At 43.5% G+C, this 27,471-nt stretch overlaps 1 protein-coding gene across 2 annotated transcripts in view; it reads left to right on the top strand.

The window, feature by feature from the left end:
* The window catches only part of EMB (embigin), a 41,752-nt gene extending 18,862 nt beyond the window's left edge, over positions 1–22,890 (top strand). The window contains exons 3-10 of one of the 2 annotated variants that reach the window (XM_048504186.1): positions 3,774–3,860; positions 10,355–10,544; positions 11,940–12,028; positions 16,277–16,404; positions 17,364–17,649; positions 19,808–19,841; positions 20,347–20,422; positions 22,589–22,890. In XM_048504186.1, coding sequence (XP_048360143.1) covers positions 3,774–3,860; positions 10,355–10,544; positions 11,940–12,028; positions 16,277–16,404; positions 17,364–17,649; positions 19,808–19,841; positions 20,347–20,404 — 872 coding nt within the window. In that variant the 3' untranslated portion in view covers positions 20,405–20,422; positions 22,589–22,890. Of the gene's footprint in view, positions 1–3,773; positions 3,861–10,354; positions 10,545–11,939; positions 12,029–16,276; positions 16,405–17,363; positions 17,650–19,807; positions 19,842–20,346; positions 20,434–22,588 lie in introns of both variants that reach the window. The other variant, XM_048504187.1, reaches the window with a different exon arrangement.
* Positions 22,891–27,471: the final 4,581 nt, after the last annotated feature.

Raw genomic sequence — 27,471 nt, 5'->3', positions numbered from 1 at the left:
TTTGTTCTAATCCTTCAGGGCTCTTCTTAAATTCTTAAAGCACATTCTACAACCAGGTGGGTTTCTTGCTTCATGTGGAGGTTTTTGACAAGAAGCCTGAACAGTTTCCATTCAAAATTATCCAAAGATAAAGCCACCCTAACATTCCATCTCAACTATGAGCCAGTAGAGGCATCAATTGTCATCTAAATATTATCCAACATTCCCTTAGATGGCAAGAGCCATCTGCAGAGCAAAACGTCTTGGCTCACAAAATGCTCCAAACTGTCTTTTTCTAAGCTAGAGTGACCCCTATTCTCCATAGCTATGTGTATTTCTGTGAACATCTTCTGAAGAGCTATACGGTTAGAATCAAGTCCTGTGAAGATAATCTTCATGTCAAATTGTAGCTCCAGGCCTTTGCTGTTTTCAGAATTCACCAGTCAGGGCTTATGCGTTGTCAAAGACAATGAACTAAAATGAGAGCTAAACTGAACAAGGCGCTAAAAAGATCCATGAATAGATCTGAAGTGTTTATGAATGCTGAAAAGTTGTCAACATGTTTTTTCCATACTTGGATCAGCATGGTTTTTCAAATAGCCCCACAGAGCGGCCATTGGCTTCAAACAGGTGACTTCTCATTGGCACAAATCAGGCCAGGGTATACCTGAGTTAAGGGGTAGAGCCAACATAAATCTCTTTCCATCCAAGGTTAAGGTGACCAGATGGTCACCTTTGTGATCCGGGATGGGGCAGGGATGGGGAAGCGGCCCTGTGCGGCCGCAGGAGTGCACAGGCTTCTGGGGCTTGCCGTTTGCTGCCCTGAACAGCAAGCCCCAGAAGGCCATGCGCGGCTCCATAAACGGCCAGGCATGCGAGGAGGCTGCGCGCTGCCCCTTGCACCAAGGCAGTGCAGCAGCCTCCCAAAAATCGGGACAATTTGTAGAACCCGCGGGACGTGGGACAAATTGTCCAAAGGCATCAACGGTCCCACCAAAAGCGGGATGGCTGGTCAGCCTATCCAAGGTACACAACTGTTTCATGTACTTTCATGACTCAAACTGCCATGTATTCAGTTGTTTCTAGGGTTGGTCAATACTAAAAAAATTCGTTAAAATTCGATTTTGGGTATTTTGGGGCATAAAATGATTTGTATACCCGAATCCGAATCATTGCCGATTCAGATATGCTTTGAAAATTGCGGGATGAAATCGAAAAATTCGAGTCGCTTTTATTATTATTTTTTTTTTTACTTGAATTTTGTGGTGTTTTTACACGTTTTTTGGCCTGCAGGGGACGCAATTTTAAAGCTAAGCAGCACTAAACTTTTCGGAAGGATATCATCTGCTGGAGACTGCATCCTGATGATGATTCTCCCCAAGGATTTTGGTGCGGTTTTGGCAGTTCGAATGGGGGGCAAGAGATTATTGACCACCCTCAAAAGGGGTGCCCCATCCCCATTGTTTCTCCCGCAATGGAAGCTAACAGGAGATGGGGGCTACACATTTGAAGGTCCATAACTTTGGACCCCCTGAATTAAACTTCTAAACTTGAGTATCATTAGGGACAGTACTTTTATATGATACCTGAAAGTTTTGGTGACAGTAGCTCTAAAACTGCATCCCTCCACAGTCACCAAAGAAATTTCCCCAGATTCTGTACGTGCTCTCTAGTTGGCTGGCTGGCTGGCTCCATTGCAGCCAATGGGAAATTTCTGTGGGAGGGCTGTGAGGTGCACATTTCTCATGGTAGAAATCCACAAAACTTTCAGGGTGCTCCTAAGCTTTTTTTCCGGGAGAGTCTCTTCATCGACACCATCCCCACGGAAAAGGTTTTAGTTGACCGTTGCTTCAAGGGGTTCGAATTTTTATGGGTAGGGTCCATCTCCCACTGCCCCCATAGGCAAAGGATTCCTCAGGCAACCTGGATGGTGTCATTCAAACTCTCCTGAAAAATACAAGCGTTAATGACTGTACCTGATAAATGTGCACCCCACAGCCCTCCACCAGAAATTCCCCCATTGGCAGCAATGCAGAAGTCACACTGCAGAAAAAAGAATATTGGGCAGAATTGTTTTGGGGTGCCTGCAGAAGGCGCATTTTCAGACATATCAGCACCAAAATATCGCGGTATCATCAGGAGACTGGTTATGGACCCTCAAAGTGGTAGCCACCTTATCTCCTTCCAGCTCCCATTATTGGAAACAATGGGGATAGGGAATTTGCTTTTGAGGGGGGTCCGCGCTTTGGCCCCTGAACCAAACTGCACCAAACTTTTGGGGGGTGTCATCAGGACAGTCTCTGATGATACCGGTATGAAATAACTAGCTTTAAAAATTCCGGTTTTCATGTTTCACGGCTCCTGCATGAAGCCTGCTTTGGAGTGAAGTGGCGGTGAAACAACGCGCAAAGCTCCAGCATTTTTTTTAAAGCTGGTAAAACTTTCAGAGCTATCATCGGGGAACTGTCCTTGAAGTTAATTGCAGTTGTCAAGAACAATGAAGACCCTCAAAGGGGTAATATCATCTCCCTTAGTTCCCATTGGAAACAATGGGGGATAGAAAACTTGCTGAAGGGTCCATAACTTTATTTTTTTCGGCCCCCCTGAATACCAAACTGCACCAAACTTGGGGGGGTGTCATCATCCGGGACAGTCTCCGGTGATGATACCCGCCGAAATTGATTTTGCGCACTTCGGCTTTAAAAATTCGGTTTTTCATGTTTCACCGCTCCCTATGCACATGAAGCCTGCTGGAGTGTGGCGGTGAAAACCACTAAACCGGCTAATTTTTTAGCTAACGGTGACACCAAACTTTCAGGAATCTTTCCGGAGAATACATCCACCGATGATCCACGGATACCCAGTTTATTCCAGGACAAAAGTTATCAATGGACCACCTCAAAGAGATTCGCGCTTATCATCTCCTGTAGTTCCCATTGGAAAGAATGGGGGGATAGGGACACCCTTTTTACCGTGCAGTCCATAACTTTGGCCCCCGTAGACAAGACAAACTGCAAACTTGGAGGTGTATCATCAGGACAGTGCTCCTGATGATACCCTGCAATTGGTGTGCCGATATATCTTTAAAATGCGCCCCTTCACGCGTAAAGCGTGAAAAAGCACCAAAAAAATAAAAGCGCCAATTTGGCTGCAATTTGATCCGAATCTCATGGATTGGGATCACTGTTAGAGAGATTCAGACAGCTCAGATTCGGCACCTGCGTCCGGGTAGTCCGATCGATCGAGATCGAGGTTTTACGCCAGATTAGGTAAAAAATCCAGATTTGGACTGTCAGAATCTCTCCAAAACCTAGTTGTTTCTCAAAGGAATCATGACTTCTAGATCAGGGTGATACAGGGAGACCTCGCGGCTCTCCAGGTGTTCAGGAACTACAATTCCCATCAGCCTCTGTCAGCATGGCCAATTGGCCATGCTGGTAGAAACACTGATGAAACCCTGTAATCTAGTTCGCCCGCTGACTAAATGTTTAATCTTTCAGTTCATCAATAATAAACCTATCCCATAGCCTGATGTAAGTATACCATAAATACACTTCTAGCATCAGCCAGTGAGAGTTGTAGGACAGGAAATGCATAGCAAAATAACACTACATGTAGCTAACCCAGGGATTTTAGTTTCCATGATAGCTCCTTCATTTTTCTAATGTGTAGCTATTTTTTACAGAGTCCTCTTATTATTGTACAATTTAAAGAATACCTAAAAGAACAGAAATAATGCTTTACTGAATACTATCTATAGGACAATAAAATCCATTAATGTCTGTTTTTGTCAGTTTCATCTACATCTACAGAAGATGCTAAGGAACAGAAGGAGGAAATCCCTGTTTTAGAAGTAATGAAGTATAATATCACCATAAAAGGTATGTTTTTCTGCAAGTTGGTCTGCAATTTTCAATGAGACCCTTGGGGTTTGTTCTATTATTTGGTTTAGTTAATTACTGTATGAACAGACTGTTGGACTTGATGAGCATGGTCTGATCCAGCACTCCTTTCCTTGTGTTCTTTAATATTTTACCAGCACATTTCTAGTACTCCTAGCTACGTGTTGAGACTTTTGATCAAAGTTCATTGAACTCCCGAAAGTCATGGAACAAAGGCAGCATAGTTTAGTGGTTAAAATCGTTAAATGATAAAAATTTGGCTAGGCCATTCAGAGCAAGTCTGGTCATAAATAAGTCTCATGTTATGAGGGTTACTTCACGAAAGTGTCTCTAGGATTGATGGCAGAGTTTCTCTCTGTGTCACTTATAGCACAGTGTGAATGAAAAGAGCCTTCGATCAGGGGTCTCCTCCTCAACAGATTCTCTTTGCACCTGAGTAAGTTCATACTAGCAAGAAGTAGTCTTGCTTCCTGGTGACCACCCAGGGCAAACTGAAATGGAGGGGGAATCCTACTTACACTTAAGATTCAGTTGATTTTTTGTTCTTTTGTGAGTCAAGATTTTCATATGGAAGTTTGTGGGGATTTTTTTTTTAACAAATTCCATGAAACCACATTCTGTGAAAACCAAACCTGGTTCTGTTGTTTTTGTTCCAGGCAGAGACACTGCATACTGCTTACATATAGCTGGAACTGCACGTTGCACGTTGGCTGTTATTCTGCTTTGTTTCCTATAAGGCCTTTGTTTTCCCCTACCCCTTTCTGGGTCACTCCATAGGAGTTTCTATGAAACTAGTTTGCCTTGTTTCCTGTTCTACCAAGATGAACACAAAGGCAGTTTCAATCTCCTTTTGTCTCAACGAAGCTAAAGCTATCACGGCTTGGAAGAATAGCAGTTGTTAAAATAAATATTCTACCAACATTAAACTTTTTGTTTCAAATGCTACCAACCAATCAACAAGGTAAAACTTTGAAAGATTAGGCAAACTCAAGTAAAATGATTAATCTGGGATAATAAAATATCCAGAATCAGATTTAAAGTACTGCAAGATAAGAAGAAAAGAGGACTCCGCAGGAAATGCTGAGTTGATCCATGTACTTAATTCACTGAACAGTAGCCCAGTTGCAATGCCTGCAGAGCGAACGTCCCAGGGCAACTTCATCAAATGGCAGGTGGCATAGATTACTTAAGCCTCAAAAAATGGCTGGTGAGAGAAAGCAAAACTAAGAGCTTGCAGATTGGGCGGGAGAAAAAAAACCCCTGCTCTCCCCTCAGATGCTTTGTTTGGTGTCTCCCCCCCCCATCTGGAGAAAACATGTGGTGGGTTTTTAAAGACAACCCCAGGACATCTTATTTTGAGCGTGTGGAAAAGACCAGAGACTTCTTTTGTTCAGGGTGTAAGGCATGATGAGAAGAAGGCTAATGCCCCTTCTGCATGTGTGCCAAGATGTGAATCATAGCTAGAACAGCCTGCATGGAACAGCAGAAGAAAAGATAAATTACGCATGACTACAGGTTGGCAAAAAAGAAAAAGGTGGTATTTTCCTGGTTCAGGTTTATTAGACCAAGCAATTTTTGAAAAACCAGAAAAAAGCCAGCACTACTTATCACCTTTTTTGGGATTTTCCAAAAAAATTTGCATCATTAAAACCCACCTTGAATAATATGCCTGCCTCCGAAATCCACGTGGGTCTGAGAGGCAGCAGTTGCCATAGAGCTGAACCCACGCTACCTGCTGTCTCCAGGACTTATGTGGAATCTGGAGGCAGGTGCAGAGTTGAACACTGGGCCCAACCAGGCTAAGCCCAACATTTAACTGCGGGCTCAGCCTGGCTGGGTCTAGTTTTAAATAGTGGCCTCAGCTTCTGAAGCCTGCAGTTTAAAGCTGGACCTGGTCAGGTCAAACCTGCCATTGAACTATGAGTTCAGACTGACCAGGTCCAACTTTATACTGCTGGCTCTGCCTCTGAAGCATACATGGACTTGGGAGGTGGCTAGCACAGTTCAACACTGAACCTGGCCAAGCTGCAGATAAGTGAAGGAGGGAGGAATGGAGGGAGAGGGGGGTTTCCATTTTTTTTTAGGCAGAGGCTGAACAGAATCTGAATTTTCAGCTCCCTTTTATTGCTGCCTTATCTTTTTTTTGGGGGGGGGATAACCCCCTCCCCCAAAAAAATACCAGGGTATTTTAAAGGGTTTTTTATGGTTCGGGTTTACCTAACACCTACTCTGTGTATGATGGTAGCGTTTGCAGGCTGAGTTTATATTCCCTCATGGAAATTATAAAAGCAATTAAGTTCAGCAAAGAATGGCAGAGAAAGAAGGTTTAGTTCCTCTCATCCATTTAATGTTCTCAGATTTATTCAGTGGAGATGTATGTGTTGGGGGGCACAGACTTATTGAAATGATGCTTGGGACGGTGGAGAGCTAACAAATGGTATTCTGCAATGCCTCAACATAACTTCTAGCTGTATAAAATGATAAAATGCTGAGGGAATCCTTGACTGTTCTGCAATGCAGTTACATTTTGTTTACGCAGCAGGAAGTGATGTCATGGTATTGTGGGATGCAGTTTACCCTCCCTCATTTTCTCCCTGCTGTCCTATTCAGTTGTGCCAGAGGCCTACGGCCAAGGGTGGGAGATTGACTGCCAGAGCAGGCAACGTGGCCACCTTAGTTCAAGACAATATCAATATCAATATTAAGAAGGGGGGTATAGGGAAGGGAGCAATGGGTTTCGGAACAATGGAGCTCATACCATTTATACTGCTAGCTAACAGAACTAACAAAGCAGGGACTCCACTCCATAGCACTAAACTAAGGTGACCAGATGGTCACCTTTCTGACCCGGGACACGGAAAGGCCGTCGCGCGCCAAGCTGCACACGCGGCAAGCAGCCACAGAAGCGCACGAGGTTTCTCGCGTGGCTTGCCGCTTTCTGCAGCCTCTGTGACAGGGCAGCAAAGCTGGCAAGCCCTAAGCTCATGCATGTTCCCGCCCAGGATGCACACGGGCTTCATGCGCATTACTGTTCTGCCACGCTTCGTGACAGGGTGGCAAGCGTGCTAACCCCAGAAAGCCACGTCGCGGCTCCTGCGGCGCGATGTAGCGCAGCCGCAGGAGCGCACAGGCTTCTGGGGCTTGCCGTTTGCCGCCCTGTGACAGAGCAGCAAACGACAAGCCCCAGAAGGCCATGCGCTCCTGCGGCCAGGCACACGGGAGGCTGCCGCACTGCTTTGCGCCCCCAAGGCAGTGCAGCAGCCTCCCAAAAATAGGGACAATTTGTAGAACCCGCGGGACGCGGGACAAATTGTCCAAAGGCGTGACAGTCCTTCCAAAAGCGGGATGGCTGATCAGCCTACACTAAACCAGTTTGCACAAATAAAGAGGGTAAACAGACCATTCAATTGCAATATATACAAGAAGAAATATCACCCTACCTATATTAGATAAATGGGATAAACAGTTCAAATGCAATTGCAAAATGGTAGCCATTGTGGCATTGCATGCTAGTAGTATTGCAGTATTGTGGACATACTGAGGCCCTTTTCCCCTTCTTTATGCCAAGTTCTCCCATGGCGTGTGCCCTTCCCTGTAGAAATGATCTTTCAGAGCAGTGTATGGACACCTGCCAGGCTGGAAACTACCTTTGGTCTGGCAAAGCATGAGAGGCTTGCATCGGATTCCAACCTGGCAGGTGCCTTGCTCAGTGTGAAAGAGAGGATGAAATTACTCATTTGGTTCCTGCTTACTAAAAAGGACTTAAGAGTGTCTGTTTTCTTTCTCTGATCAGAATCTTAACCAGTGACACAAAAGAAGTTGTGTTCTTCAGCCAGTGACATAAGAAAGACAAGCACCTGTTATTTGTCATGTTTATTCCTGTGTGGTGCTGCAACTATTGTTCTGCATAGCTTGCATCTCTAGTATAGTTGAAGCACTTTGTTCAAGAGCATGTACAGAAGCCCTTAAAATATTTATGGGAAAGTTTCAGGGAGGAAGGGGGTGGTAAAATGTGAAGTTTTCATGGACAATATTAAAGAGTCTTAATACATGAACTGATCAGTTTGCTAAATTATTTTAAAACATAGTTTCAGGTCATTTGACAGTAGTTTGGCAAAATGACGCAGAGGGTGTGTGTAACACTGCTGTAAATACTTGATTCCAGTGGTAGCTGGTGCCTTCTAGAAATGGTAGTGCTACAAACTCTGCTGAAGCCCCATGCAGCTACCAGGCTGCACCAACTAGAATACATCCTTCCTTCTCTGCTTCCAGTCATGCTAGTAGTACTGCAGTAGTAAAAACTATGTCTTTTTAATCACTGAAATCAGTCTTGCCTTCTTTCAGAAGAGCCAGCATGGTGTAGTGCAGTGATGGCGAACCTTTTTGAGACCGAGTGCCCAAATTGCAACCCACAACCCACTTATTTATCGCAAAGCGCCAACACGGCAATTCAACCTGAATACTGAGGTTTTAGTTTAGAAAAACGGTTGGCTCCGAGGCACGCGTTACTCAGGAGTAAGCTTGGTGAACCAACCATGCAACGCTTCAAATGGGTGATTCACAATCCTAGGAGGGTTTACTCAGAAGCAAGCCCCATTGCCAGCAACCGAGCTTACTCCCAGGTAAAGGATCATGTCCAGGCCAGCCTAGATGTGTGTGTGTGTGTGGGGGGTGATTTTCCACCCCCCTCCCACATTATGAACTCTGTGCATGAGTGCCCACAGAGAGGGCTCTGAGTGCCACCTCTGGCACCCGTGCCATAGGTTCGCCAACACTGGTGTAGTGGTTAGGAGTGGTGAACTCTTGCGGCCCCATCCAAAGTGGGGCCCAAATCTGCTTGTGGAGCCAATGGATTTGCCTTCCCCAGGGCGCTTGCCCCAGTAGAGGGGCAATTTCACCTGTTTGTGGTCTCTGCAGCCCTCCCCAGTGTTGGGATGCAGCACTGAATGCCCTTTCAGTGTCCCAGGACCCCTACCACCATTGGAGTAGTGGGGGCAGGCCAGAGGCATAGCCAGGGGAGGAGCTGATGCTAGTCGGCTCCCTCCCGCATTTGCTGGCATTATGCCGGCAGCCTCGGCCCTGGACTTGTGCCACCGAAATGGCAGCATAAGTCCATTCAGTCCAATGGAGGCTTCTCAGTGGCAGGGAGGCTTTTGTTTACTGTTCAAGCCTCCCTATGCTTCCAGAAAGCCACCATGGGCTGTAATCTGGAGAACCAGGTATGATTCCTCACTCCCCAACATGAGGTCTGCTGGGTGACATTGGGTTAGTCACAGTTCTTTCAGAATTCTGTTGTGGGGAGAGGGAGGGAAGGAGTGTATGAGCCATTTTGAGACTACTCATGGATGAGAAAAGAGGAATATAATCCAAACTTCTTTTCCTCCTCCTCATCGTCCTCGTCCTCCTCCTTCATGTTGCCTAACAAACAGTACAATACCAACAACCCTTCCCCTCCATCTGGGACAAGAGGGAAGGGATGCCCTGGAAACTTTGTTAAACTTTTTAGAAAACCATACTAGGTTTAAAAAACAGGGAAGGGTTAAAATCATTGTAGAATGTTGGTATTTCTGTCCCTCCCAGATGGGAGGAGTGCCTTTGCAAAAGGCAGCAGACTGGTTTGGCGACAGTTTTTAAGGCTGAAAGCAGGTTATGAAAATGAGAAAGTACCTGAAGTCCTGGTATCTAGTCTCCTGTGATCCCAGAAGCCAGTTGCCTTTCAGAAGGGACCAAAACTTAGTGACCTAGGCCAATTATGCACAAGGAGTTTGCTGTGCAGTGGGGATCTCCATTGCAGCAAGATTTCTTGTACATATGTATTATCTTGAGTCCCACTTTCAGTTTCCATTCTCTTTGCGACACCACCTCTGAAGCAATTTTAATTTTCTTCACTGCCAGAGTAGGGCAGATTTGCTGGTGAGCACAGCTTTGTCTCGGACATCTTCCCTCCACCCACAGCCACCCCACCTCCCCCCACCCAATGATTGGGAGAGCTTTTAAAAACTTTATTTCAACCCACAGCATTTGTGCCATATTAGATATATTGAAATAATAATACATCTTATACAGGAGTATCAAAATAACAAGCCTCTCTCTTCTCCTGCAGCAGCAGCAACAGTGGCAGGATGTATGTGTGTGTCTGTGTGTGTGTGTGAAAGGGGAAGAGAATATCACCTCTAGGACATGGTCCCCTAGCTTTGCCTCTTTCATTTTGCAGCTGATTATTTCTGGAAAGGGGCCACAATATCAATATAATTACAAGAACAGCAGTATCAATATAACTTATTTAAAGGGCTTTAACAAAGCCAGCCGTCTTGAGACTGTCAGGTAGATCTCATTCCAGAAAAGGTGGAACAGATCAAAGCAGGCTTCCCCTTTCAGATCAGTGAATTAAGTACCAGTTTGTTTGAAAGTAAAAGTTGAAAAAATGTTCTTTAATTTACATTTTTATTGAACCGTATCTTTTTTCTCAACAGAATTTTCTACCAATGATGTGCTGACAAGTGTCACTTTAGCAAAGCCAACTATTCTGGAACTATTATGCACGTTAGACATCGACACTTTCACAGAAAAGGCAACGATTGGGGTCACGTGGAGGATGGGTAACACAACAGTCAAAGATGACAATGTCACTAAGTACCAAAACATTTGGAGCAGTCAATATACGTGAGTGGTTGTTATGATTTGCCTGACATATCTGTCTGACATATGTAGAGCATGAAGTGTAATACAAACATATGCCTCTAAATATCTTTATTTCTTATCTTTAATTATTCAACTGCAATGATGCTTGGCCAAATGTACAAATTGACTCTTCTCAAAAGGTGAGAAAAGGTAGCATTGGATCCAGACCATTTAATGTGAATTGAAATAAGGGTAGAACAAGGGAAAACATCATATTGCTGTCCAAAAATGGCATCACTATTTCAAAATTTCCACCCTTGGCCTTAACTTGTAACACATAACTCCAAGTCATGATGGCTTGCCTTTCCTTCACGAATAAGGAAACTCTCTGTTAGATATCATTGATGGGGTCATGGGACCTGCAACTCCATTATGTAGGGTTGCTAACCTCCACATGGATCCACCATAATACAACATTTCGGGGGTCAGTGCGCCACCAATGTAATGCAATGAATTGCACTGTAAATATGTCTGAGCACATTGCTACAAAATATGATCAATAATCTGAAAAGACATCAGTTTCCCAGATAACTTCTCTGGTGTAATATAAATATTTATAAGTCAGTTGACAAAATACACCAAAATGCAATACAATTCATAAGCATTTTCAAGTGTAGAAATGAATAAAAAAACAAGGACCACAGAGCTAGCTGGGCATCTGGATAAAATCCGACCTCGAAAAGAACTTCTATAGCTCATGGTTTATGCAGTGTCTTTCGTTAAAACAGCAAATTGAAAGCACTAGTCCTGTGTTTCTTGTAAAGGATAAATTCTGATTCAAAGCGAACCATGATCTACTGGTGAATCTCTGAGTTAGTAGCAACACTGCATAAACCAGTGGTGGCGAACCTTTGGCACTCCAGATGTTATGAACTACAATTCCGATCAGCCCCTGCCAGCATGGACAATTGGCCATGCTGGCAGGGGCTGATGGGAATTGTAGTCCATAACATCTGGAGTCCCAAAGGTTCGCCACCACGAGCGTAAACCATGAGACATAGAAGTTCTTTTTGAGGTTGGATTTTGTAAACAAGTACAAAATGTAGATCAATAAAGAGGGTCAAATTATCCCACTGCTAATCAACCAGTGTCCAACTTATGGTTTGGGTTCTCCTCATTATTGCAAATTTTAACTTTAAAAAATGTGTGCCATTGTGTCATACCTGTTCACTGAAGATATTTTGCTAATTTCTTCTGCCAACCTAAACCTGAATAATTCAGGAAGAAGAGAAGGAAGAGATGATGATGCAGCTGTTTAAACAGTAACATTTCTTTCCTAAACCAGGGATACAACTTATTTAGCAATTCCGACATTAGTCTGCCTATTATATTCCTACCTTTATCAGTTATAGTGGCATAACATATTACTGTTTTCAGAGCACAGATCAAAAACAAAGACCAGTTGGGAAATTACACATGTGTCTTCAAGACTGAACAAAAAGCAGAAGGTAGATTTGATGTGCAAGGTGAGATCCCACGATGTTGCTTCCTTTATGCTATTATTTATTCATGCCAACTCATATGATTACATTCTGTGCTGGAATATTAAATGTCAGTGGGCGTTTGTTCTTTTACTGGATCTCAGAAAGATAAATAGAAATGGCAGAATCAATCTGGAAAATAAAATAAAATAGGGTAGAACAGTTATACTAACCTAGGATTGAAGCAAGAATTTCCATGCTAAATAAGATTTAAGATCTGGTCCACAGTCCAGTTGCACTATGCTTTGTGACACTTTACTAGTTTAGAATTAGGGTCCCATTGAAATGAAGATGTTTGTACTGAATTTTCTACTGTGAATGTTATGGGAAATATTGTTTCCTAATTATAACTTATCTTTAAAGACCACTAGGGTTTAAATGAGTATTTCACATGCACACAGTCACACACATATCAAGTCGCAGGTGGTGCCTCATTATGTTACTTCCTGTTCTTTGTGCTTTTCTCTTATGACAAAATTAGCAACCAAATTTCTGTTCTCTACCTCCATGTAGATATCCCAAAAGGAGGTAATATGAAAATTCAAATAAGAATGTTACAAAGAAACTTTGGGGGTTGGGGTTGGTATGGGGGTGATTATCATGGCACAAATCGCTGCTATTAATAAAACCCAATTTAATTCAAGTTACATGTCTGGCATCCTCATGTCAGGCATGGGGATGCATTCAGGCAATAGCTGAAATTACAGTTCTGGAAAACGGCTCTAGAATACATAAGAAAAGTGAAATAGACCAGCGTTTCTCAACCTGTGGGTCGCGACCCCTTTGGGGGCCGAACGACTCTTTCACAGGGGTCGCCTAAGACTCTCTGCATCAGTGTTCTCCATCTGTAAAATGAATAAAATGTTAGGGTTGGGGGTCACCACAACACGAGGAACTGTATGAAAGGGTCGCGGCATTAGGAAGGTTGAGAACCACTGAAATAGACCATTTACAGACTCTGTTTTCATGTTCTTGTGGTGTTGCAGGCATTTATTTCAATTTGCATCTTACACTTCCAGCAAGGACTGCAGGGTAAAAGGCAGAGGCGGTTTTTTTAATGGTCTTCCCATATGATCTTGTAAGGTAGATTAGGCTGAGCGATATTGACTTTTGGCAAGGGCACCCAGCTGTGTGTCGTGGCTCAGTGGACTGAGCTCAAGGACAAAGCTCTTATTTCTTGAGGTCACTAATTTCTGCTAGGCCCAGATATAAAACTGATTGCATTAAGATATACGAATCTTGCTCACTGAAAAGTGCTTGCTATGGTGAACTGGGGGAGTAAATGCGTAGCTATGTCATTAGGTGGCTACAGCTCATTAGTGCAATGTTGTTCCCATTCGTAATGAAAATAGAATGAACCTGTGTTCTAGCGGGGTCCAGGAGCCAGATTGATCCAGACTAACTGAAGGCCTGAAAACAAATGTGCTAGTTATAGCAAAGCAGAACACAAGAATGATATCAAATATTCTTTTTTCTCTCTCATTATTTTCAGTGACTTTGCTTTTTAAAAGTTTACTTGCACTAAAGCCCATTTTAAATTAAAATAAAATGGCGTCAAGAAAAAGGGGGAGGGAGACCCTCTCCTCCTCCCTTTTCCCTCCAGGAGAGCAGCCCATATTGTTTGGGGTGGGGGAGCCTCCTACCGTGTTTCCCCGAATATAAGACAGTGTCTTATATTAAATTTTGCTCCCAAAGATGTGCTATGTCTTATTTTCAGGGGATGTCTTATTTTTCTGTGTTCTGTTCATCGGGCATACTTCCAAACAAAAACTTTGCTATGTCTTACTTTCGGTGGATGCCTTATATTTTGCACTTCAGCAAAACCTCTACTATGTCTTATTTTGGGGGGATGTCTTATATTCGGGGGAACAGGGTAGGTTTGGGGAAGGTGGGCAGGAATGGGATGGAATGTCATGAGTCCTGCACACCCATTGGCTGAGGGTTTGTCACTAGACATTCCATCTCTTAGGCAATCCATGTATATAAAAAGCTAACCGTGTGTTTGTTCCTCACGCCCTAACGTGGAAACACCTGGACCGAATGCTTCCAAATTTTCCCACGATGTCCCTCCCTGTTGCGGTCAGGTAATCGGCCCTTCAAATCGCCAAAAGTCCATACCTGTACCCGGTAAACTGCACATTTCTGCAAAACCTGTAGCGGACCAATCAGGGGCCGCTGTGCTGGGGGGCGTGGCTTGCCTGCCTTCGCTGCGGCGTCCGCGTGCATGCCATCCTACATTGAAGGCTGCCAGACTTGCCCGCACAGGAAGAGGAAAGAGGAGCGTTCCCAAGCACCCAGTAAGAAACAGCTGTAACGCCTCTCCCCTTACTCCTCCCTTCCCCTCTGAGCTCACTACACAAAGCCACAGCAAAGCGTGGCCAGGCCCGCTAGTTATGTATAAGGATAGTAATTCGTGATTTTTCTGACTTTATGTTCTATTTTGTTTCTACTCACTCCTTCAAAACGACACAGGTTTTGTAAGTTTTTTTTTACTCCTGCTCTCCCTTTTTACTGAAATGGGATAGTAATAAAGGTACCCTGATGAAAGAAGACGTTTGACTGAAGATGCAAGTTGCTGAATTATTAAAAAGGGACTAACTATAGAACGATGATGCACTTTGATGAACGCCGCTCCTATATTAAGCGTGTGTTATCTCAGATGTGCAGTCATGCTTATCGAGTTGTGCAAATGTCTTCGGAAAAGCCTGCACTCGAGTTGTAAATCCCAGTTCCCGTGGGAGTAGATTAGTTACTCATATTTATGGAAGGCAAAAATCCTAATTGATTTTCTGAAAAGCAACAGGGAAGGGATTTTCACTCTGGCAGAGCACCTGATTTGCATGTAGAATGTCCCGAGTTCAGTCCCCGCCATCTCCATTGACCGGTAATAGGATCGGGGAGTAGGTGGTGAAAACACCTTGGCTAGAGACACTCCAGAGCTGCTGCCAGTCGGAGCAGAAAACACTGGCCTTGATATATTAGGGGTCTGACTCAGTATGAAGCAGCTTTGGGTGTTCATGTGATTAGCATTTGATTGTTACACATCAGGTTAAAAACCACACTTAACCTGTGACAAAATGGCAGCTAATCATGGGGTTACACAGTCCATTCAGTTGGGTCACCCATTCATTCAGACATTTTCCTAAATCTGATTGTATCACTTACATGAAAATATATCCATAACATCTACCGTCAGTATGTTAGGTCCCCCCCACCCCGCGCCCCTTTATCAGACAGCCAGCGTGGTATAGTGGTTAAAAACAGGTGCACTCTAATATGGAGAACCGGGTTTGATTCCCTGCTCTGCCACTTGAGCTGTGGAGGCTTATCTGGTGAACCAGATTAGCTTGTTCACTCCAACACATGCCAGCTGGGTGACTTTGGCCTAGTAAAAATATATATAGTGAGCCAGAGACAGTATCTTGTTAAAAGAAAAGAAAAGAAAAGAACCTGTCTGGCTCTAGTACGAAATGTACAAATCTATTTTAATGAAAATAATTCAAACATCTACATACCAGGACAACAACTCTTAATCAACAACATATTATACATAACAACAACAACAACAACACAATGAACAATATACACACAGAGGATCCCAAATATAATAATATAATATTAAGTCTCTGTAGTGGATTTGGCCTAGTCACAGTTCTTCAGAGCTCTTTCAGTCCCACCCACCTCACAGGGTGTTTGTTGGGGGGGGGGGTAGGGAAAAAGAGATTGTCAGCCCCTTTGAGTCTCCTTACAGGAGAGAAAGGGGGGATATAAATTCAAACTCTTCTTCTTCTTTCATTTATGTTTATCTAAGTGGCTATGAACAGAAGTGGATAGACCTGGCAAAGCTATACAGCTAACTTCCAGTGGCCTCCTAAATAGGTAGCTTCAGGATGTTTGCTTTAGCCATCAACCTTTATCTACAGGTGTATGTGGTGGTTCTGTTGGGCAACTGCTGCGTGATCTGCCACCTTTAGGATTGCCAATGCCAGATTGGGAGATTCTTGGAGATTGAGGGGCGGGGGTAGAACTCAGGGAAGGCAGGGTTGGGAAGGGGAAAGACTTCAGTATAGTATCATGTCAGAGTCCAACCTCCAAAACAAGCATTATTATGTCTAACTTCAAGACAGGGTTGAGAAATTGACTTGTTAATTATGTACTTAAAACTAAATAGCTATATACCTGTAATAGGTATTTCAGACCTTTGGACGTATCACTTTCTTTGTTTTATCTTAGTGCCAAAAACAGAAGGAAAATCCAAGACTATAATTAGTTATGTAGGTGATTCTGCAGTCATGAAATGCAGCAGTGGCAAATACATTCCCTTCGACTGGATCTGGTATACAAAGAACGGAAGTGAAAAGGTATGAGTTTTGCATCACTGATGAACTGGAAATATAGTGATCTTAAAACATGCTTCAGACAGTTATGTTCTACTATGGTGGTGGTAGATCATGCCATCAAGTCACAGCTGACTTATGGCAACCCCATAAGGGATTCAAGAGACATTCAGAGTTGGTTTGCCATTGCCTGCCTCTGGGTGGGCTGAGAGAGTTCTGAGAGAACTGTCCCTGACTTGAGGTCACCCAGCAGGCTTCATGTGGAGAAGTGAAGGATCAAACCCAATCAAGACCCTGCATGGTGTAGTGGACTGTAATCTGGAGAACCAAGTTTGATTCCCCACTCCACCATATGAGCTGTGGAGTCTAATCTGGTGAACTGGACTTGTTTCCCCGCTTCTACACGTGAAGCCTGCAGGGTGATCTTGGTCTAGTCACAGTTCTCTCAGCACTTTCTCAGCCCCACCTACTTTACAAGGTGTCTGTTGTGGGGAGAGGAAGGGAAGGGGTTTGTAAGCCACTTTTACCCCTTCCGCACACGCAGAATAATGCACTTTCGATTCACTTGCACAACTGTTTGCAAGTGGATTGTGCTATTCTGCACAGTAAAATCCAGCTGCAAAGTGGACTGAAAGTGCATTATTCTGCAGGTGCGGAAGGGGCCTCAGAGACTCTTTATGGTTGGGAAAAACGGTGTATGAATCCAAACTCTTCTTCAGTTCTCCAGATTGGATTCCGCCACTGTTAATCACTATATCATGCTGGCTCATAGCTGCTAGTATCTTGTTCAAGTTTCTTACTATATTTTTTAGCACATCCTGCTATTTCACCCTGTGTTCTTACATCAAGATGAGAGAATGAATGTCCTCCATAAACATGAGTTATGATCTCGTTTTAGACAGGTGCTAAATTTCTAATGATGCACGAGTTTGTTAAAATTGATTTTGTATCACCCCAGTTTTGAACTTGCCTTTTCCCATCAGGTGATTATTAATAGCACGCTGAGGCCAGAAAAATATGACGTCTTCCCAAAAAATCACAATATGACAAAACTGAAGGTGATGGGTATCACTGAGAAGGACGGAGGTCTTTACTGGTGTGAAGCTGTATTTGTGCAACTAGGTGAAAGCACGGGAAACACATCCCTTAAAGTTCTAACCTACATGGAGCCTCTCAAACCATTTCTTGCAATAGCGGCTGAAGTCATTATTCTCGTAGCTGCTATTTTCATCTATGAAGTATACACCAAAAAGAAAGAACCTGTTGCTGGTAAGATATAGAAGTATATTTTTCAGTATGTTTGTTTTGTTTTTATATTATCCATGCCATGCTGTATTCTGGGTTCAGTACTTCATGACCTAAGATCAGTCTATTTACATTGTCACCCCTCCTGGCATGTAACCTTATGGCATCTACAATCCTCAAACCAGAGTTTTGTTCCTTGGCTTTACATGGAGGTTTGTCATCGGCCTGGCCTTTTTCAGGAACTATTCCCACATTGTGGATGTCACATTATGCAAGGCCAGATTACCCTGGCGAGACTTTCACTTATATTTGGATCATACTTGTGAAGAGCAGCACTCAGTTGGCCAGCCGGCTGCTTCACTGTCTGTTTTAAAATTGTATTGATTTAATTTTATCCTGTTTTTCTCCTCAGTGAGGAGCCAAAGCATCCTGGAATACAGGGGAAAAGATTCCCCTGCTTTGCTGGCCAGGATTTTGGGGGAGGTGAAAGTCTGGCAGCCAGGGCCACAGATAGGGGGGTGGAGTTGCTTGTTGGTGTGGGGGCGTGGCTGGCTGGGGGAATGGAGAGTGTGTGGAAGGCCTGGCAGGGGGACGGCTTGATGCCGCTTCTCTGCTGGTCTGGGTTTGCTTGTTGGGGTGGGGGGAGGGTGGCTGGGAAAATGAAGAGGCGAATAGGAGGCCTGTTGGGAGAGCAGCTTGGTAGCACCCATTTGAGTGTGAACGTGCACCCTCAACCAATGGGTGCGCCCACGACAGTCAAGAGTGGGACTTTGCCACTCTTTCCACCAATTCAAGCAACCTTGCCACCCTACCTCAAGATTAGGATTCATATTAAATAATTATTCTTTGTCTGTAGAAACTGTTCTCTTTGTAGACACACAGTAGACACACAGTGTGGGCAACTGTGTTGGTCCTATGGGGGGAAATATAGGACCAGTCAAAAGCCATAAAGCAGTGAATTAGTTTTCAATTTTCACAGATGTCTTTCAGTCTTGGTCTTAAATTAAAAAAAAATAACAATACAAACCCCAGAAAGAAAATTGTGGGGAAAGAAAGAAAAACGTTGCTGATAGAATCCAGGAGGGAAGTCCCATCTAAAATATGTAACAATTCAATTCAACAAGGCAATTTAGGAAGTTCTTCACAGACAATAGATTGGGCCTAGCACTAAAGATTGCAAGTGCCACCAAGATACACTGGGAGAAACAAGGAACGGCTGCTCTCTGCATAAGTGAAATCCAGGGTTTATCTGACTCTTTCTCCAGCATAAATCACACTGATAGTTCCCTTATAAGGCAGGTAATAGAGGCAGAATCTATTTACGAGCAAAACCAAAGATTAATTATAGATGATGCACTAAGTTCAGAATCAGCAGAGGACAAATTGGGTAACATTGACCTAATGGATGAAAGGCATGTTTTATTTTCCATTTAGACAATATCCCATTTAGAAAATATTCCATAATTAGGCTGGGGCAGCCCCATTAACAGGCTGGGCAGCCAACTGTGGCACCACAACTGCGCCCAGTTGTTGCCCCCAAAGAGGCTTCCCGGTGGTGTGGGAAGGCTCAAAAAGCCAAAAAACCTCTCCACTGCTGAGAAGCCTCTATGGGCCTCAGTGGACTTCAGTCCAACATATGGGTCTCCAGCAGAACACCAACAAAGTCCATGAGGGAACCTATTAACATAGCTTTTCCTCTGGCCATGTCCTTGCTCTGCTCTTGCTATGTGGGCAGCAGTGCCAGGGGCCCTGGGACACTGGCATAGCATTCAGCACTCCGTTCCAGTGCCTGGGACAGGGCAGCGGCCACATGCCAGAAGGATCACCCCTCCACCAAGATAAGCGCCCTGAGGAGGGCAGATATGCCAGTGTTGTGGCACGCAGCTCCCAAGAATGGATTCCCTCTTTGGATGGGGCTCTAGGTCAAATTTTGGATGGCTAGATTTGGATTCTTCAAAGTGCCCCAAATTTATTACAATGCAATTATCAATAAGTTTTTCTGCACCTCTTAACTGTGCCCCAAATTTGATTTAACTTTGCCTGAATGGAAACCACTGAGAAATAGGCCTCCTGACCTTTATGCTAGATCCTGGTACAGCAGCCATGTCGATACTATTAATTGTGACTGTAAAATAGTGCACTGAAATAGTACCCTAAGCACAAGATTTTCTTTGTCTCACAGAAGGTGAAAAAGAATGTGAACAAACGGAACAACTGTAAGTCTTGATTTTATTTATGTGCTGTTTAAGAAAGTGTTGTGATGCTTAAATGACATGGACTAAAATCTATCTCTGCTCAAATCCAAGCAAGTTTTGCTATTGAGTTCAGTTCCATTGGGTTGCAGTCACTAACACTGGCTAATGAAAGGGCGGGGGGAGTTGTTGTGTTTTTAATGTGTGCTATTGCAAAATGTGATTTCCAAATTATTTACATTTTTTTCCTAATGACCATGGCTGTCAGAATATAGTTGGCAGTCTGAAGGCTAGTCATAAATGCTTGTTTAACACATCTCAGCAAGGTTACGTGGTAACTACAAGAACACACCAACAGAACTTACAAATCATGTCACAACAAATACAATGCTTTTCAATGAAGTCAGTTGGCACATGCACCTACCAGTTCAAAGTAGTCAAGTACAGAGAAATCAAGTGACACAAAATGCATAATGAATAGCATTAAGTCACAATGTGAAGTGCTAAATGTAACACTGTCGTCTTACAGAAAATCAGAGGACAGCAATGGTGTGGAAAATAGTACTACTAGACACAGAAAAATTTAAGGACCTTGGGAGAAGATGGTAAGTCCAAGGTACATTTCAGAATCTCCAGGACTTCCACAGATTAATAGGGAAATAATAGTGCGATCCGGTGGAAGGGAAGACTTAAAGAATTGTGGAAGTGTCATGAGGGTGCACTAAGCGGGGGTGGGGGACCAATATGCCAAGGCGTCCAAACACCTTTTATGTTTGTAGCAAAATATGAGACATCGTGGAAACAGGAACAATATTCTGGCATGAAAGAAGGCTAAATGGATATGAGACACTACTGTGATAGCCAAATTATTACATTACAGAGATCAGGGAAAAATTGATTGGAGAGGGGCAGAGGACCAGTTCTTCCACTCTTCTGTCCATACTTCTAAAACAGTAGAGGAGCAGGAAGAATTGTCCTACATCCTTCTGTACTGGTACCCAGTTTTTTCCCCATCCATATTTCTTATATTGTAGAACACGGGGGGGGGGGGGGAATGTCTCTTCCTCCTTTGAGAGTAAACTATGGTGGTGTGATAGTTAGGGTGCTGGACTACAACCTGGGAAATCCACCTTCAAAATCCCCACTTGTGCCATGGAAGCATGCTTGGGCCAGTCACACAATCTCATCCCTGACCCTGACTAATATTTGGATGGGAGAGCTCCAAGGAATGCCAGGGTCATGATTCAGAGGCAGGTAGTGGCGAACCACCTCTGAGCATCTCTTGCCTTGAAAACACCACTGGAATTGCCATAAGTCAGATGTGACCTGGCAGCAAGAAATAAAAGCGGTATTATTGAAGGAAAATTCCAGGTTGATAAGAGCATATGCACATAATTGCAGCACAAATCACACCCCAGAGGCAACAGAGACTGAGGAAATTTTATCTCATGCAAACCGGTCTTAAGATGAACTCACCAACTGTGCAAAGGATTGCATTTTTTTTTAAAAAAAGTCTCACATCCCATGTCATCCTCTAAATACACTCTTATTGGAATGGCTCTACCCATGCTGGTTTTAGTCTCATCCCAGTATTCCAGACCGGCTAATGGGAAATTTATATGGGCTTTGATTGTCATATGAATTTCACGGAATGAAAGCAGTGATTTCAGATATTTTCAGTTTGAAACAGTGTCCAAAATTTCCTGTTTCTTTTCAGATCAGAAATGTGTGTCTTGAAATTCAGGGATTTTTTTCCAGGTTGTTTTGACCACTCTTGAACAGGCAGTAGGCCCGGCATCTAAATGCCCATGAAAACAATAGAAGTTGGCATCTGTGGAAAGACTTTGTGTCAGAGGTCAGGTCTACTGCCCACTGAAAACAGGATGCCAGATCAACATCCACAAATTCAGTGCACAGTAGACCAGCCTTCTGAAGATCAGGTCTACCCCATTGATTACAAAGGACTGTAGATGTGGCTTCTAGGCAGAAGCCAGGTTCACCTATACCCATTGTCCCCAAAACCAAAACAATTTATCTGAAACAAATGTTTGGAATGATGCTAAGACTCCCTCCATTTTGGGAGATCATGTCCTTTTTCTGAAATAATGAAACAAACTAAAATATTTCAAGTTCACACCTATTTCAGAATATTGTTGCCAGGAAAATCATTGCTGTGAATGAGCTAAAGGTGTCAAACTCACAGCCCTCCAGATGTTTTGGACTACAGTTCCCACCATCCCCTGCCAGCATGCTGTGCAGGAGTACTGTGTTTATTTTCAGTGAGTCAGGTGGAGTGTGGAATTAATACAGCATGATACACACCAGGCTGAACTCAGTGACCAACCATGCATTGAGACTCTCCCAAGTTTTGCTGAAGCTTTAATGCTTTCATGAACAATAGGTCACAATAGGTCACAATAGGTCACAATAGGTCACAATAGGTCACAATAGGTCATGAACAATAGGTCACATTCTGCACGGTGAGCTATCATTGTAATTTATTTATTTAAATTTCCAACACCACAAATTTAGTAAGATAGGTGCCTGCCCCCCAAAACCTTACAATATGAAACAACTTGTCAAAGGCTGTGCAGGCTTTTCTTAAAGTATCAAAGCTCCCCACATCCCCAAAATGTGTGAAGTCATATTGTGACTAAAGAATCTGAAGTGTTTGACCTAGATATTTTTGTTTCCAAATTAGGCATAAACCAATTTTTTTACAGATTTGTTTGTACATCTAAAAATGCATTGTGTCTGTTCATTTAATTTAGGGTGGACAAAGGAAACAAATACATCGTATAAGAAAACTACGGGAAAATGTATTCAGCAAAGCCATTGATAACTGGCATCTGGTGACAGCCTTTTAGATGTGTTAGAAAATATAATATTGCTTAGAAAATGCCTTTTTATTAATGGATGTATCAAGATGATACTAACTCGTACGCATCATCACACAAATACTGTTTGCTTCTCTTTGGTTATTCTGTTACACCAAACTGAGTCTTTTTGGCTACTGTTTGCGTCAACCTTCAGGCATTAGTCTAATAACTGTTCTTTTTAAATATGAGCTTAGCCATACATGAAGAACTTATACCAAATTCCTAATTTCTATTGTTTAAGGGAAGCAGCACATTATTAGAATAAGCCATACCAGCCATGACTCACGAGCAAAAGAAAACTGTTTGATACCTCAATGGGCTTTCCTACAAGCCAGAGCAAATCTTTGTAAGAAATGCCTGGTGAGCCACATTCATGGGTTGAGAAACTGTTGTATAGTTCATTAATTTATCTTAGCATCTAAAGAATACCTTCTATCATTTTTATATAAGTTAGATGCAGCTAGTTAAAGCATGGGAGCTCTATGATCAGGCAGGAGAAAGGGCTAGTTTGGCTTAGAGCTCTGGTGTTGGTCCAGAAGAGTGAGTAAACCATTCTTCCTGAACCACTTAGCAAGACAGACATCCCCTCCCAACATTGCTTGGACCTGGTAAGGAAAAAGACAGGTTATCCGTCAAATAGTGTGAAGGATTGGTCCAGGAGCAGCAGTGGCGTAGGAGGTTAAGAGCTCGTGTATCTAATCTGGAGGAACCGGGTTTGATTCCCAGCTCTGTCTCCTGAGCTGTGGAGGCTTATCTGGGGAATTCAGATTAGCCTGGGCACTCCCACACATGCCAGCTGGGTGATCTTGGGCTAGTCACAGCTTCTCGGAGCTCTCTCAACCCCACCCACCTCACAGGGTGTTTGTTGTGAGGGGGGAAGGACAAGGAGATTGTAAGCCCCTTTGAGTCTCCTACAGGAAAGGGGGGATATAAATCCAAACTCCTCCTCCTCCTCCTCCTCCTCCTCCTCCTCCTCCTCCTCTTCTTCTTCTTCTTCTTCTTCTTCTTCTTCTTCTTCTTCTTCTTCTTCTTCTTCTTCTTCTTCTTCTTCTTCAACTGGACTTGTATCATGGTTGTGGTATAAGTCCCCCAAAATGGCTATTTTTAAATACAAATGAAGGCATTGGGAGGTCCAATGACGTCTCTCCCACATCCCAACCAATTGCTCCCCAAGTTCCTAGCCTTCATGAATATGTTAGGACTGTAACTGAAAGGTTGGCAGTCATTGAGGGAGAGCCCTGTCTGAACACCTCAAGGCCTCAAAAAAAACCCCACAATGTGCCCAGCATCTTCCAATTTTCAACCTCACTCCAATGTAGTACCAACAGCAGAAAGATTACACCAATGTAATTACTAATGTTACACCACTACACCTCTGCTGCAAGGGATGTACTGGAGAGCCTATAGGGCACTATAGATATAACTGGAATATAGGTAGGGATTTCAGCCTCCAGGTGGGACCTGGGGATCCCCCAGTATTACAACTCATCTCCAGACTGTAAAGATCAGTTCCTCTGGAGAAAATGGATACTTTGGAGAGTAGAATCTATGGCATTATACACCACTGAGGTTCCTGTTCTCTCTACGGCTGTTTGTGCACAGCCTTGTGAGCGGAGATGCACTGGCATAGATGATGCCAGTGTACCCCCCCAGGGCCATTCATACGGTGCCCTGCAAATGACCCTGATGCCCCAGCAGTCCACGGGGCCACATTCGCATGGGCACGCTGGCACAGATCTCACTTACCTTGTCTCCCAGCCACCGTCGTACTGGAGAGGAGAAGGGACATGCCCCTGTGGCCATGGTTGGAGGCCAGGAGGCATGTCCCCTGGCCTCTCCAGAGCGATGTGGCTGGGGGACAAGGTAAGCGGGATCTATGCCAGCACGGGGGAAATGCTGGCTTCCACCTGGTGTCATTCGCTCAGCACCAAATGGAAGTCGGTGTTTTCCAAAAGACTTACTCGTTGAGCGAGTCCAAAAAAAGCCATTGTGGGAGGGGGGAACACCGCCACTGCTTCATTGCAGCAGCAGTAGCTGTGCAATCCCTCCCCTGCAATAACAGCATCTTTACCGGCCCCATGCCAGTCTAAACGGGCCATGCAGAAACGACCTATGCTTCACCTCCAAATCTCCAGGAGTTTTCCAGCAAGGATCTGGCAACTCTATCTCCTGCCAGTGGCCAAGGGGCACCTGGAAACCCTAAGTATATAATTGCACTATAATTCTCTTCCTGTGAAATCAAAGACACTTTTCATTAAATGGGCTAGATCGTCCCATTTAAAATCACGAGCCAATCTGGAAATAAGCCACACCTTTCCATTCCAATTTTTTCCCCAGTATTACATACCTGTTTTGATCTTGGAGAAGCTTGAAGAAATCTGGACACTTACATGAAGAGAGGACTAAAGGATTAATTGCCCAAACCTTATATAATTGCAGTCTAGGTCCAGAGGCGGCACTTTTAGATGATGCTAAGAAGCCAAAGGAAAAGATCTGAGCAAATACCGTGCTAATAAGCCTTTTTTTTCATTTGGTGGAAACTATATCTCATAATATTATTATTCCTGTTAAGGTATCTTATGACCTTCTCTGTAACAAAGAATGTTGTATCTGGTTTTGCGGACCATTAAAAATAATTGTATAGCTCTGAAAAGTTCAATATATTTGATGCCTTAAAACCCAAGCAATATGAAAGCCGTGAAAATTTTGTTTGTGATTTCTGTGTGCGTGTGTGTGAGTAAAACAGGGTATGTATTCTAGATGATTCAATAAAACTGTAATCACCTGAAAAATAAAGTTATTTGTAAACATTCACTACTAAGTTAGCTTGTTTATTTAAATCAAATATTTATGTATTCATATCCTACCTCTGGGATTCTTGAAGTGGCTCAAAGCTTTTATTAAACTTTGATGGGTCTGACCATGCCATTGGCACTTACCGGTAAATCTTTGGAAGAGACTTAACTGGTTGTCAGAATGGTCCAGAATTCCTGAGTTTTCAAATAACATTTTGTGTCCAGCTTGGTTTATCACATGTTCTGCTATTGCTGATTTTTCCAGCTGAATTAGTCTGCAATGCCTTTCATGTTTTTTGATTCGTGTCTGGGCGCTGCATTTCATGGTCCCTATGTAGACTTGTCCACAGCTGCACAGTATACGGTAGACTCCTACAGAGATTAGAGGATCCCTCTTATCCTTGGCTGAATGTAGCATTTGTTGAATTTTCTTATTGGGTCTGTAGATTGTTTGAAGGTTATGTTCCCTTCATCAGTGATTCTCTTGATGTATGGTAAGAACACTTTCCCTCTGGGTGGCTGTTTATCTTCATTCCTGTGGTTTGTTCTTGGTCTTGCAGCTCTTTTGATGTCTGTAGTAGAGTAGCCATTAGCCTGTAGAGCCCAGTTTAGGTGATTCAGTTCGTCTTGAAGGAGGTAGGGTTCACAGATTCTTTTTGCATGATATACCAGAGTTTTTATTGTGCTCCTTTTTAGTCCTGGGTGATGATTGGAGTTTTTATGTAGATATGTATCAGTGTGTGGGGGTTTTCTGTATACTGCATGTGGCCCAATTGCTGGTTCAGAATGTTATTTGAAGACACAGAAATTCTGGACCACTCTGACAACCACTACGTTAGACTACACAGAGAAGCCATTGAAATCCACAAGCACATGGACAATTTCAACAAAAGGAAGAAACCATGAAAATGAACAAAATTTGGCTACTAGTACTTAAAAACATTAGAATCAAGACAATGGTTAGTGAACACCACCCAGACACAGGATATCTCCAGGCAGGAAGCAATCAAATGGATTAAAAATGCCAGGCAACTACTATGCAGATGCCCTCACTAATTCATCATGCAACTTCATTGTTACTTACATATTCTAAAATGGGTGGATTCCACTCAACACATTCAAATCACACTTGTTAACCAATGCAGACGATTCTTTCTCCCACCCTGGACATTCCACAGGTATATATACTCCACTTGCTTTACTTCCATCAGATCCTTCATCAGATGCCAGCCACAGATACAGGTGAAACATCAGTAGAAAATGCTACTGGAACACAACCAGACAGCCCGGAAACCCCACAACACCCCATTTTTAGATACTTTGGACCTTGCCAATTGGAACCTAGTGTTGAATCTTCCATTCCTGAGTAAGGTAGTTGAGAGAGCAGTGAAAGATCAGTTGCAGACTTTCCTGAGGATGTATCAGTTCTAGGCCCATTTCAGTCCAGCTTCAGCCTGGGCCATGGGACAGAGACAGTGCTGGTCACCCTCACAAACATTCTAACTGGAGAGTTAGATCGAGGCAGGTCAGTGCTGCTATTGTTATTAGATCTACTGGCAGTGTTTGGCATGGTTGACCATGACTTATTCACCCACCACCTCACTAATGATGAGATACGGGGCACAACCCTTCAATGGCTGGTCCCATTTCTCCAAAACTGGGGACAGGGTGGCACTGGGGGAGAGGGTCTCAACACAATGCCGGTGGGTGTGTGGACTCCCCCAAGGGTTGATCCTCTCTTCAGTATTCTTTAATATCTATATATGCATCCTTGCCAAGTTGGTCTGAAGTTTAGGGATAGGGTGTCATCAATATCCAGATGACACCCAGCTATATCTGTGGATGGATGGTTGACCCCATGCTTGGGAGCTGTAGTGACATGGTTGAAGCTGGGTCAGCTGAAGTTGCATTCAATGAAGATAAGGTTCTATGATTGGGTTGGGGAGGTTCAGAATATGGGCCTCAATTCCTGACACTTAA

Source organism: Sphaerodactylus townsendi, linkage group LG07, assembly GCF_021028975.2.
Source record: "Sphaerodactylus townsendi isolate TG3544 linkage group LG07, MPM_Stown_v2.3, whole genome shotgun sequence".
Taxonomy (NCBI): Eukaryota; Metazoa; Chordata; class Lepidosauria; order Squamata; family Sphaerodactylidae; genus Sphaerodactylus; species Sphaerodactylus townsendi.
This window is presented reverse-complemented; position numbering and strand designations above follow the sequence as displayed.